Below are 14434 nucleotides of genomic sequence, written 5' to 3' on the forward strand. Positions count from 1 at the left end.
TATTAATAAAATACTAACTTAAAATCTTATCTAATTATATATAATATTCTCATATCAAATTTAAAACCAGATATTAGTTATACAAAAATATTAAGATCATATAGTAAATTGTCAATAAGATTTTAGTTAAATAATTTAAAATAATTAATGTTTCAATTATATTGTTAATTAGAAAATAATTTATTCCAAAACTAATTAATTTTTTTATATTAATTATTAGTAAAATTTAATAATTTTTAAATTAACAATTAATTGGATCGATGAAATTCAACACACACGATGAGTTATTGAGCGGAATAACTTTACCAAGAGTTATTTTGTAAGTTATCTTAAATCAAACATATAAAATTCAAAAAATGTATTTATCCTTGTTTTATTTTTTAATTATCAATCATTAATAAAATACTAACTTAAAATTTTATCTAATTATATCATAATATTTTCATATCAAATTTAAAACTAGTTCTTACATTTTCAACAAATATAAATTTTTCTGAAATATTCCATCAATAATATAGCTTTTCCTACAAAACATTTCTCATCGAAAATATAAATTTTTCGACAGATTTAATTTTGTTTTTATAAGAAATCATCTTCGATTAATATAACATTTTGTATATATGATATAACAGTAAAAGATTTTCAATTTAACGGTTAAATTTACAAAATTCACATTTAATATAAAGTTATTGAGTGGTGTAACACTTAGTAAAATTTACACTGATGTAATTATAAACCCCCTCATATATATATATATATATATATATATATATATATATATATATATTAAATGTGACTTTTACTAAGTATTACACCGCTCAATAACTTTATATTAAATGTGAATTTGGTAAATCCAACTGTTAGATTGAAAGTTCATATCTCTCATAGATTATATATACAAAACTTTATATTAACCCAAGATGATTTGATACTTCATTTTTATAAAACAAAATTGATGTAATATATTCATTTCAAAATACACTAAAATATAAATAATTTGATTACCTTCCAGTTGTTGTTCAATTTTAACAAAATTTGATATACACTTATAAAGTGATATGAACTTTCAATTTAACGGTTGGATTTACAAAATACACATTTAATATAAAGTTATTGAGCAGCATAATACTTAATAAAAGTTATTGGTATAATTATAACCCCCTATATTATATATATATATATATATATATATATATATATATATATATATATACAGGGACGGATGTACGTTTGGAATAGTGGGCACTTGCCCCACTACTATTTGACATATACATAATTTTTTATCTAAAAAAATAATATATTTTAAAAAATAAAAATTATATTCTAATAAAATAAAAATATAGATTCAGAAAAAATGTTTATTTATTTTATATTTGTCAAATTTTTGAAAGAAATTAATTCTCATGTAATAAAAAAAATTTCTTAATAATGAATTAATTTTTAAAAAAAGTTTAATTATAATATATATTTGTATATATATATATATATATATATATATGTCTTAATATTCACATATATAATGTAATATATTAAAATAAAAAGTTTTTTGATAAAATAAAATTTTTACCATGCATGTTTATCTTTTGTGTTTTTTATTTATTGTATACGTTGATTGAAAAAATCAAAATAGTAAAATTGTATATATTGAAGAAAAAAATCAAAATAAGAAAAATCAGAAGATTTATGTTCCATTTAGAATTGTTATTATAAGATATATTTTAAAATAAATTATCATCTAAAAATATATATTAAATATTAAAAACATATTTATATCATAAATAAATTAAACTGGATTTTTATAAAATTTAACATATTTATTTTTATATTTTTAATAGTGTTAAAAAGATGGACATTTAAAATAAAATTTATAAAATTTAACATTATAAATTATTCAATAATATGTGATGTGATAACTCAAAAATTAAGTTATAAAATGATAATTATACTTATTTATATACTCTAACACATCTTACATACAAGATAAATTCATAAGTTTGTTGAAAGATAAATTTATATTCTAGTCACGATTTTGAAATTATATAAAGAAAAAAAAATCGTGTACCTCATGTTAAAGAAAGTATATATAAAATTGTTAATAAAATATAAGTTCATTAAGATAATATACATAATACTTCAAAAAAAAAACTTTTAAATTCTAATAAAAAAAATGCTGAAAATTTTGCGACGGTTTATGACTAACTGTCGTAATGTTAAATTTGCGACGGTTTATGATTAACTGTCGCAATGTTAAACTTGCGACGGTTTATCATAAACTGTCGCAATGTTAAACAAATTTTGCGACAGTTTATGATAAACCGTCGCAATGTTAAACAAATTTTGCGACGATTTACGATAAACCGTCGCAATGTTGAACAATTTTGCGATGGTTTTGAAAAACTGTCGTATGAAGGGTCGCAATATCAAAGCGACGACGATTTCTAGATAACCGTCGCAATTTGCCCGTCGCAATTTATCATTTTTCTTGTAGTGTAACAAGAGATTAAGGATTCATTAGTCTGACGTTTGGTGAAATCTAACCCCCACAACCTCACAAAACCATTATACCATTTTTATCCTTTTCCACTCACAAACCAATATTTATTTATAGCTTTCATTCCAATAGTCACAACTTTGAATTCACATGACAAACTATGAAATTGGAATTATTCTTTAGTCACAAATAGTCAATAAATGCTTATTTTACCTTCTAATCCCTGTGGATACGATATTTTTACTACTTGAACGGCCGGTATACTTGCCGTGTTTGAGACCGTTGATAGAATTAAACGAATTTACAAATATTAACAAAAGTGTTTCAACGGAAATCTCAACACGCTTCCTATTAGAAAGAAAGATGATGTTATAATTCTTTTTTTCCTCAAGATATCACATCTCTTCTATCAATAAAATTTAAATATAAGAATATATTTAAAAATAAAGTTATCATAAGTTAGAAATATATATTATAAATATGGATCAAAATAAATAAGAAATTTTAAAAAATTCATATCTCTAATTAAAAAAATGTCTAAAAATCCAATCGTAAAAAAAAACCTCTAAATATTTTTTCACATAAATAACTATTGGTATTAATTATGTAAGAGTGCATATAAATATATTTTTTATTATAAATTAATGTCTTGCTCTTGCAAAAAAAGAAAATGGGATTGATACTCAACAACAATATTATCATCACTTTTAAGCAATTTATAATTTTTTTTAAGTTTTATTTTGCGACCGAATTCAATTTTGTCGCTAATTTTAACTAATATTTAACGATCGAATTCAATTTCTTCTCTAATTTTATCTAATATTTAACGACCAAATTAAATTTTGTCGTTAATTTTAACTAATATTTAGCGATCAAATTCAATTTCGTCGCTAATTCTAACTAATATTTAGCGACCGAATTCAATTTAGTCGCTAAAAAAATCAAAATTTCTTATTTAGCGACCAAATTTAATTCGGTCGCAACGTTTTTTACAATTTAGTAGCTAGCGACCGAAATAGCGACCGATTTTCTAGCGACGACTTATTTTGGTCGCTAAATCAGTCGCTATTTTGATTATTCAGAATCGGTCGCTAAATAGCGATTGATAAATTTCAGTCGCTATTTTGCAAATTTCTAGTACTGAGTTTGGGGGAGTCCAAGGGGATATTGTAATTTGGATGTCTCGATTTTCCTCGTTTGTGTGCACGAGACATAACTTGCATAGCTTCCCTATCCCAATGAGACCCTAACAGTGCATCCTTCTAGTTGAGAGTGTATGAGTAGCTCCTTACATGTACTCCTATACTACTCCAAGTGTGTTGTTTCGACAGCACACCAGTGATATATGATGAGACACATGATTGGTGCCACATGCATGCATTTATGAGTCGAGTCCATGACGTCATTGCATGATGAGTAATTGTGTATGTTTTACTAGTGAATGTATGACTTGAGTTGTGCTTGAGTGATGTGTAACTTGTGTTGTGCTTTGTTATGATTATATGTGTATTATCTAACAGTTATTATCACACCTGAACCCAAGTGAGATGATTTTCACTCCCTTGTTTGCTTTATGTATGTCTTTTATTGTGTTACAGGTGACCATCAGCATGAGGATGTTGGTGACGAAGCTTGGCCTTCAGTTGGGCGTGCTCTGATAAGATATGTGATATCGGGGCGTAGATAGGACTAGTTTAGGATGTTGTTTCCATTAAACTGTTTTGAAAACCTTAGTTTATTTTCTTGTGTAATTTTCGCATTGGAGTTATGATTTATGAATTATGAATGTGAATCTCCTACCTTATGATATTTGAGACGCTTGTTTTTATCTATGAAAGATTTTATTCACTCAGAAAATTATGGTTTACATTTATTGTGTATTAATGTTGGGGTAGAGGGTGTCACAAACTATCCACGTATTATTTCAACACAAAGTCTCTCAAGACCTTAACAACCAAATATTCTTTTATAAACAAGTCTCTTGAAGCTCAAACTAACAAGTATTCTTTTTACAGACAAACCTTTTTAGGCTTAAAACAAACAAGTATTCTTTTATAATCAAGTCTTTTTAGGCTTAAAGTAAACAAGTATTTTTTTACAATCAAGTCTCTCTATGTTTGAAGTAATAACACAAAGTTAAAGTTGGGTAAGCTAACTATGTTGTTTCATCTTACTATCAAGATGTGATACAACCAATTAAGTGTAGAAACTTTTTACAAAAATAAATAATATGATTTTTACAATAAATTGATCTCTTTGTCTTTCTAAAGTTCAAACTTCATTTTATAGGATTTTAATGAAGATAACTATTGCAAATCCTTAAGGATTTTTCACAAACTTGTTTTGTCTGTCTTTAATTATCTTTGTTTCTCATGGAGAGAAGTGTCTGTTGGTGCATTTACTTTTTATTTGATTAAGAAAATTACTTATTACCTTTTAAGTATTGGACAAGTGGAGTTATGCATGTGTTAATTCAAAACAACTTTTTTTTTAAGATTTTTGTGATTCATGAGATCCACTTGTCTTCTTCTAACGGAAAACACATTTTTTTTTCTCTTTTGTCATTATAGGTACCAGTAAAATTGTTTTGCTTCAATTTGTTAACAAATATTTATACACAAAGATTGATTTAATTATTAAACATCATAAATAATATTAATTTAAAATAAATGCCTTGCAGATGAATTATTTTGTTTATTAGGCTCTTATATTAAGATAATAGATTGTCTTAGTACATTTGTCTTACAAATATCATTCTTCTTATTAAATGATTTTAAAAACTTTTTTCAAAATATTTATGTTTATTATTATTACAACATTATGACTAAGGAATATAAAATAATCTTTTGATCTAAAAATTTTATTTTCATATGTAATAATAGTTATTTTTAAAATAAATTATCCCTACATACTAAAGGTCTTAAGTCCGTTAATAACTATACGATATTATGATACTAACATATATTATATAATATACAATGTATTTTATAATAATTATAATAATAATACTTTTTTATCTTAAAATAACTATAATTTTAAGTTATATACAAGTTAAAAGTAACAATAAATATAACAATTTTTCTTATACAATTTAATAGCTTCACTTTTTTCCTATAAATGTATTGTTTTAATTATAGATCTTATATGTAATAGTTGAAAAATTTATAAAAAATAATTTTAAAAATAATATTTCATTAAAAACGGAGAACTTAAATTATTTTAAAAAAACTAAACGGTAAAATTACATTTATTTTAAGATGGTGAAGTATTTCTTGTAATTAAAGTTATAAACCATCATAACACAACAGTAACTTTTATTTTATACATGTCACACTTGTTACAGTTTTAACATTTAAAATTTAAATGTTTGAAAATAAACGATGGTCTCATACGATATTAATTATTTTTTAAATTATTATTTCATAAATTATTCAACCATTACAATATATTTATTAAAAAAATATTATATTTATTGTTATTATTTTTAATTTATATATAAAAAGATTAAACTATGATTATTGCGACATACAAAAAAAGTTAGATGGTCCTGTTACAATAAAACTGTCTTAAAAAATGTTACATGGAAAAAGAAAAGTACTTAAAGAAAAACTAAAAATAAATTAATTTTGATGAGACAAAGGACCTCAAGGGTTCTGGAATAGTTAGAATTTTCTAGAACCCCGAGGCTCTCCATAAAAGCCCAAACCCTAATCTTCTTCACTCTGTTTCCATTTCCTTATCCATTTCCACTCCTCACAATGGCCTCCACCAACGCTCTCTCTTCAGCCTCCATTCTTCGCTCTCCCAATCGCCAGGTACACACACACACACATCTTCCTAATTCATCTCAATTTCTCTATTTGCGTCTCATTCATTCTTTTCCTTTTTTTTTTTTTTATTCTCTTAACAGAGTCAGAGTCTCACCCGAAGAGTGAACCACAACGGAAGAGTCAATTACCGCCAACAGAACCACCGTTTCGCGGTCAAGGCCTCCGCCAAAGAGATTGCGTTCGACCAGAATTCCCGGGCCGCGATGCAGGCCGGCATTGACAAGCTCGCCGACGCCGTTGGCCTCACTCTTGGGCCCAGAGGTGGGCCTGGGCCTTAGCCATTCCAGATTTTTTTCTTCTTCTTATTCTGCGCTTAGATTAAGCGTTATTATTTATCAATGTTTCTTTTTCTATTTAGGGAGGAACGTTGTGTTGGACGAGTTTGGAAGTCCTAAAGTGGTTAACGATGGTGTCACCATTGCTCGCGCTATTGAGCTTCCCGATGCTATGGAGAATGCTGGTGCAGCTCTTATTAGAGAGGTGTGTGAAGGTTAATGTTGTTTTGTTTTGTGTTTGTGCAGCTTTGTCTGGTTTTTTGTGTATTGATGGTGTTTTTGAAATTATGTTTGGTTTAAGGTTGCTAGTAAGACGAATGACTCTGCGGGTGATGGGACGACCACGGCCTCGGTTCTTGCGCGCGAGATAATTAAGCTCGGGCTTCTAAGTGTGACTTCTGGGGCTAACCCTGTCTCTCTCAAGAGAGGGATTGATAAAACTGTGCTGGGTTTGGTGGAGGAGTTGGAGAAGAAGGCTAGGCCTGTTAAGGGTGGAGATGATATCAAAGGTGTGACTATTGTTGTTTTTGTTGTTAGTTAATTTGATATTGATGTAAGAGTAAGACTATTTGTTGCGGTTTATGATTTGTTTGTTTGTTTGTTTTTTGGGGGTGGGTGAGGTTTTTTGATGGGTTTTGTTTGTTGGTGGTGTGGCAGCTGTTGCTTCTATTTCTTCTGGGAATGATGAGTTGATTGGTCAAATGATTGCCGAGGCGATTGACAAGGTTGGACCTGATGGTGTTTTGTCCATTGAGTCTTCGTCTTCGTTCGAGACCACGGTAGAAGTGGAAGAAGGGATGGAGGTATGGGTTCTATGCAGAATTGTGGTTGTAGTGTAAGAGATAAAGGTCCCGTTTGGATATATATTTATAGTTAAACAAAATAAGAAGGTAAAATGAATTAAAATCAGCTCATACACTTCAGATTTTGTAGAAGCTATCTCGGTTAACTTTTTTGTAGTTGAGTTGCCTAAGTTTATTTTAAATTGTGTTTATTGAGAAGTTTATCTGAACAAGGCTACAAAGAGTTGTCTAGTTTCTGAGTCTAATTGTGTGGCATTGCTCTCTTGCAGATTGACAGAGGGTATATCTCGCCTCAGTTTGTTACAAACCCAGAGAAGTCAATTGTTGAGTTTGAGAATGCGAGGGTGTTGATTACGGATCAGAAGATTTCAGCAATAAAAGATATCATTCCACTGTTGGAGAAAACCACTCAGTTGAGAGCTCCTTTGCTTATCATCGCTGAAGATATCACTGGTGAGGCTTTGGCCACCCTTGTTGTGAATAAGCTGCGTGGTATCCTTAATGTTGCTGCCATCAAAGCTCCTGGTTTTGGTGAGCGGCGAAAGGCCCTCCTTCAAGACATTGCTATATTGACAGGTATGTGAATTTTCTTGTCTGTTTTACTTTTAATGTGAACAACTTGCGTAGTGTTGGTCATGTTAAAAGTAGGTTAGTCCTGATTAAAATTTACTCTAGTTTATTTTGAGGTGTGTAGTATTCATTTGTCAAGTTACCCTTGAAATTTTTTCATTCAATTTGATGAAATGGTACATCTTCCATGATTATGATAAAGTACATCTCTAAATGAGAAACACGGGTTTGTAGTATTATTATTCAGTTGCTTCATGTGACACTTTGTTGACAACTTTGTACAATTAACTGCTAGGTGCTGAGTTCCAAGCTAGTGATCTGGGGCTGCTTGTTGAAAACACCTCAGTGGAGCAGCTTGGTTTGGCTAGAAAATTGACCATCACCAAGGATTCTACCACCATCATTGCTGATGCCGCAACAAAGGATGAGTTGCAAGCTAGGATTGCTCAGTTAAAGAAGGAGTTGTCAGAGACAGACTCGATCTATGATACTGAGAAACTGGCCGAGAGGATAGCTAAATTGTCTGGTGGAGTTGCAGTCATCAAGGTTGGTGCTGCTACAGAGACTGAACTCGAGGACCGTAAGCTCCGAATTGAAGATGCCAAGAATGCAACTTTTGCCGCCATTGAGGAAGGTATTGTACCTGGTGGAGGTACTGCACTGGTTCATCTCTCTACTCAGGTCCCAGCAATCAAGGAGAAGCTCCAGGATGCAGATGAGAGGCTTGGAGCCGACATTGTGCAAAAGGTGAGGATACTGATCGATTCACTCGTATTTTGATTAGTATGGTATAATTTTTGCTTTCATAGCACGTGTTCCACAATTATACTAACATGAAATTGCACTACACGAAGTCAAATGTCAAGCAACAATCCCATTCGACCTTAAAAATACATGCTTGGATACTGTTTAAAATCCCTTCTGGCCTCAATAACTCGTGGAAAATTGTAATTGGGTGGCCAATTTGACAGTGTTACCAAAAGTTGAAGTACTGTGATACACAAGCAAGTTGTAATTTGTCTTTGCCCCTCGTATACATAATTTGGGCCAATGTATTTTATATTTATGTTTATTTTAGAATCTCGTGATATGAATGTAGAAGACATTACTAAAGCTGATCATATTGCCTTCATATATGCAGGCACTGGTAGCTCCTGCAGCATTGATTGCTCAAAATGCAGGAATAGAAGGTGAAGTTGTTGTGGAGAAAATAAAGAATGGTGAATGGGAGGTTGGTTACAATGCAATGGTAGACAGGTATGAGAATTTAGTGGAGGCTGGAGTTATTGACCCTGCCAAGGTAACAAGGTGTGCGTTGCAGAATGCTGCTTCAGTTGCTGGAATGGTGTTGACCACGCAGGCCATTGTGGTGGAAAAGCCTAAGCCCAAGGCACCTGTTGCTGCTGCCCCACAAGGCATTACTGTTTGATTTAGATTGCTACTAGGGTTAAGGCGAAGAACAGTTTTGTGCAGAAAATTCAAAGAGCGAAGAGCATTAGTATTCGTAATGTCTGTTCAATCGAAAAAAAAAAATTTACTCTGTAAACATAGTTTTAGATTTGTTCGGCTTCACGTGAGAAAAGGGAAGTCATTGGATCCTAGTCATGGTATGGTTTACGATTGAAATAAGGTAGTCTTCTGATATTTTTCTTCTAAATTTTAATGTTGTAAGCATTGGTTATTTGGGTCTTCTCTTTTTGGTTAAAATCGCATTTAGTCTCTCATTTTGAAAAATGTTATTTACCTTGGTCCTCAATTATGGTATTTTCATATGATATGGCAGCTGACACGATTCTATGATAACATGGTGAGATCAACTATCACGGTTAGATAAAAGAAGTACCTAGCTATTCAAACTGCACAAATAGTAGAAGCATGTTTTTCTGAAAGAAAAACTAGATAATTTCATGTCTTAATTTAAAGAAATCGTTTTCATAAAATATTAGTGCAGTTTAATGAAATTATTGTTGAAATATATTAACATTGTGCTTCTAGAAAGTAATACATGGATCTATATAGAGAGTAATAGATGGTGTCTGTATGATTTTCCAAAAACGTTTAGTTTTCAAATCATAAACCATGTCATTGTAAAATTAACTCCAGGGCCTAAAGGTGCCAAAATTAGTGTTTTAATTAGATGTTTTTGTCGAATAATTAGTGTCTTAATTAGATTTTTTGGTGTCTCAACTAGATAGTAGCAGTGTAGCCCAGTACTCTCATTCCTGATGTCTTCTCTGCATTCGGCCTTGAATAGAGTTTGATTTTTCAGCAAAATAAGCGACGCAACGTCCTTCTTGTTTCTGCGTTTACACAACCCCAGAAGGCAATTAGATTTTTTGTTCGAAGACTTGTGTGGTTTAGAAATGTATTTTTACCTGAAGTCTAGGAAAACTTTCACTATTTGATCAAAATGATAGTATTGAAGACTTGAAATTCAAAATGGTAGCATTCAAGACTTGAAATCAAAATTTATTTTGGATTATGAGTGTTTAACTTTTAGTTGAGTCATACGAGTATGAGTCCAAAACATAATTCAATATTTTGACCATGACTTTAGATTCACAAATAAGAATAAATAATAAAATCTGATTTGATTATTGAGTAGTCATTTTCAATTGTAGACTTAACTCTGTTCTGTTGTTTTGAATAAATATAAATACTTGTTAACAAAGTATTTATTCAATTTAATTTTGATATAATTGAATTACATGTCAAATTGACAACATTAATTGACAAAAATTGGTAAGATAAACTGTTTGCTGTAATCGAAAGTGAAACTTAAAATGCAATTGAAATTAAATGATAAAATGAAAATAAATCATATACTGGTAAATGTAAATGAACTTTGAAAAGTAAATGTAAAAATCTAAAGAAAAGCAATCAAATTTCAGGCAATTACAATGATAAAAACGTAAATTTTTGTAAGGAAATTAAAAGCAATCCAAATTAAAAGAAAGTTTAAGAAGAATAAAGAGAAGAATGCAAATTAAAATGAAATACTTGGAATTTGGAATGTAAATATGCGTAAATCTAAATTAGACAAAAAATGTAAATGTTTTGAAAATATAAATGTATGAATTTAAAGAATCGATATTAAAGAAAGAAGTAAAAAGAAGAAGAAGAAATGTGATTTGAAAAGTAAAGAACCTACGAAGATAAATTGCAGGAAAGCAACATATATTGAGAAAAAAAAAAAAAAAACTTTGAAAGAATTTTATTTCAAGTAAGTAGGATTGATTACACTTTATTGTGACAATAGTCTTAATAAAGGTTTCCAAAAATGTTGGGTTTGTTATTTTGTTATGGTTGATCTCTTATAATTCTGGCGTGTACGCAGAGGCAAGAACACAATCAGATTCTTTATTTAGGTGCCATCTTTATGGATACCAACTCAATACAATTTCATTATAGAGACCAACAGCTATAAGAGAATCTGATTCAATTTTATAAATATTTTTTAAAAATAGTTAGAGAGAAAATAAAATTAATTTATACATAAATTAAATATTTTTTATTAGTTTTTTTTAAACCAATTTTAGCTCACGTATAAGTCATTTTTAATTTACAAAAAAATTATTTTATATTTTTTCTTATAAAATATTTTTTAAAAAAAATTATTTAAGCATAGTCGAGTAGCAAATTTTGAAATGAATGTGTTGAAATTTTCTTTTGATATTTTTTAAGGTTTTGCAAGAATTCTTTTATATCTTTTCGAAGAATAAAATTTACAAGTTACTGGAGTATACTTTTCTGATTTTTATTTTTTATGTAAAGTGACAGTGACATAATTTCTTAATCAAGTCGTAGTCAAGTTTGTGGGTTGTACTTTAAGCTTGATTTAACAAAAACTTCCAAATAGTGGATAAGTTAGTTGATATCGAATAATTTATAATTGAATGAATATATAATTAATAAGTTTGGTCTTTTTTATTTTTTTATCTATAATTTTATCTTTTATTTTAAAATAAAGATATTTAGTCTTTCTGATTTAAAAAATGTCAAATTTTGATTTTTTTCATCAAATTAACATCAAGTAATTATTAAATTTTAACGTTTAAACATAAAAAAAATAAAATTTTTTAAAAAAATATAAATAAAATTTATTAACAAATAAATACTAATCACTTGTTAAAGTAGATACAATTAAAAATGTCAAAATTCAACGATCAATGAACATAAAATTAATATTAAGATTAAAATTCTGTATTTTTAAAAATAAAGAAATTACATCTTTATTTTAAATTCGATGAATCAAAATTATGAACTAACAAAAATAGAAAGATCAAAATTACAATGTATTCGATTAATAACAAATTAATTAGTTAAATTTATAATTTTTGATAAAATTAGCAGTTAAGTTGACCAATAATTATATAATGTAACATAAAACAAAAATATGCTTCTACATTAAGGTGTCTTTCGAAAAGAAGTAGAGGAAAAGGTAAGAAATCATCTTTCTTCTTTTATTTTACTTGACAAGTGGATAATTTTTTTTAAAAAAAAAAAAGTGAAGTCACATATTTCCTTTTCCATTTAAAATGGGAAGAAAATGGTATTGAACAAAATACTTTACTTTTGTCTATTTTTTATTCACATATATGTATATAGTTAATTTTTTATTTTATTTTTTTACCCAATAATTTACAAAATTACTTATCTTCCCTTTTAGTTTTTTTTTTTCTTTTTTACTTTCCCATGTTAAATGTTCCCTTAATCATAGGCCCAACCCAATATCCAGAATGTCAACGTGAACAACGTTGATGGGTCGTCGTCCCCATTTGAATATAATGCCACGAGATTCCATTATTGGTGCATTTAAGTTCTGAGACCCACTTGACACTGATCATATATTTGTACCATGTTTTAAAAAATCAAATCATCTTAGACTATCATTCCATTAGTTTATTCAACTATATAATATATTAACAATTCACTTCAGATTAAACTCGGTGATCTAATGACAAGTCCATCCACGTTCTGATTTTGTTTACATTTATGATAGATAATTTAGAATTACGTTGGCATTATTTAATGCGATTTTAGATGAATATTTATTCTGAAATAAAGATAATTTTTACTTCAAACAAATTTAAATAGTTTTTTTTTTCGTTAGATGAGTGTAAATTTTACAATTATCTCATTTTAAAATAAAAGTATACAAACATAAATCACTTCACTTCAGCTCACAATAAATTTTAATTAAAAATCAAATTTGTATATTCAATTTATTCCAAAATCAATTTTACGTCTAAATATTGGAGATCAGAATATTGACGGATGAGGGGTGAGAGGAAATATATTTACGAGTGAAAAGTTATTTTAATTCTTGAAAGTTATACTTATTGCAGCATTAGTCTCTTAAATTAATAAACTATTAAATAAATATTTAAATTTACTTATTTATTATTATTTCAATTTTAAAAAATATTTTAATATTATCATTTTAATTATTTACATTTTTTTATTTCAGATTAATATGATTATCAATTTGTATTTTTCATGAATAAATGCAGGAGAAGTGAAAGGAAAAGGAGGGCACTATAAGAAATTTGACAAATTAAATGTTTAGTAAGTGAGAAATAAAAAATGGAGGCAAGTGTTGTAACATATTTTTTTTTAATTATGTATATTTGTGATATATGTAATTAGAAATATATTTTTATGTAATTTTATTGTTATTAGCTTATATCGGTAGAAGTTAGAGTTGAGATAATTTTAAAGTTAAATTATAGAAAATATAGTTTAAATGTGTGAGAATTGGCTCAATGAGAACCGAGATATATACGGAAATTTCTTATAAATGAATTTTATAAGTTCATAACTCTAAAATCTAAAACTTCAAGGGGGTAAAATCCTTAATTGATTGTTGAAAAGTGACATAATATTTGGAGGGTAGTCAATGGACTAATTCCATATAAGACTTAGATATGAATGTTAAGGTTGTGGTAGACTCACAATCAAATTGTTCTAATCTAACAGTAGTATTAGACTTTCTTAATTAAGTGGTGAAATTTAAGAAATCAATTTAAGTTGTTTACTAGTACTTTGATAGGCCTACCATTGTATCTTCCTGATATAGTTGTGATAGGTTGATTCGATAAAATTAAGCTACTTAGACAATTTACCTTTATTGTGAGATCTCCATAAGTTGATATGTGTGACAATACATTAGTTGTCTAAAGTTGTTTAAGTTGTAATTGAAGTTATTTGTTGAAAATGTTATACATGTTGCAAGTTGTATTAGTTGTTGAAAGTTGTGATTAATGTTGCTCAGTTGTGGTTGAAGTTGATTTAGTTATTTAGTTGTTTTCAGTTGATTATTGGAATGTTGTTTCTATTGATATTATGCTTTAAAGTTGTAAAGCTAACACGATATTAAGTTGTTTACATTACTTCGATGATTTTAAGTTGATCACCACATTTATGTTGCTAATTTGTGAGTATTAATAAAGTTATTGTTATGCT

The 14434-nt window shown here is 28.3% G+C and overlaps 1 protein-coding gene across 1 annotated transcript; it reads left to right on the forward strand.

Annotated features, from left to right (window-relative positions):
• Window positions 1-6146: 6146 nt before the first annotated feature.
• Window positions 6147-9650, forward strand: CPN60A (chaperonin-60alpha). Its single transcript, XM_020359074.3, has 8 exons — window positions 6147-6306; window positions 6402-6582; window positions 6680-6801; window positions 6898-7105; window positions 7254-7399; window positions 7669-7975; window positions 8265-8716; window positions 9111-9650. Exons 1-8 carry the CDS (start codon window positions 6250-6252, stop codon window positions 9396-9398), a joined length of 1761 nt encoding a protein of 586 aa, XP_020214663.1. The 5' UTR covers window positions 6147-6249; the 3' UTR covers window positions 9399-9650.
• Window positions 9651-14434: the final 4784 nt, after the last annotated feature.

Source organism: Cajanus cajan, chromosome 8 (genome assembly GCF_000230855.2).
Source record: "Cajanus cajan strain Asha chromosome 8, NIPB_CcT2T_4, whole genome shotgun sequence".
Classification (NCBI taxonomy): Eukaryota; Viridiplantae; Streptophyta; class Magnoliopsida; order Fabales; family Fabaceae; genus Cajanus; species Cajanus cajan.

Excerpts from the sequence above, each read along its gene's own strand:
- CPN60A (XM_020359074.3), top strand. The coding sequence starts at position 6,250 with ATGGCCTCCACCAACGCTCTCTCTTCAGCCTCCATTCTTCGCTCTCCC. Across the intron at positions 6,307-6,401 it reads TTCGCTCTCCCAATCGCCAG|AGTCAGAGTCTCACCCGAAG; the intron begins GTACACACACAC and ends TTCTCTTAACAG. Across the intron at positions 7,106-7,253 it reads GGGTGGAGATGATATCAAAG|CTGTTGCTTCTATTTCTTCT; the intron begins GTGTGACTATTG and ends GTGGTGTGGCAG.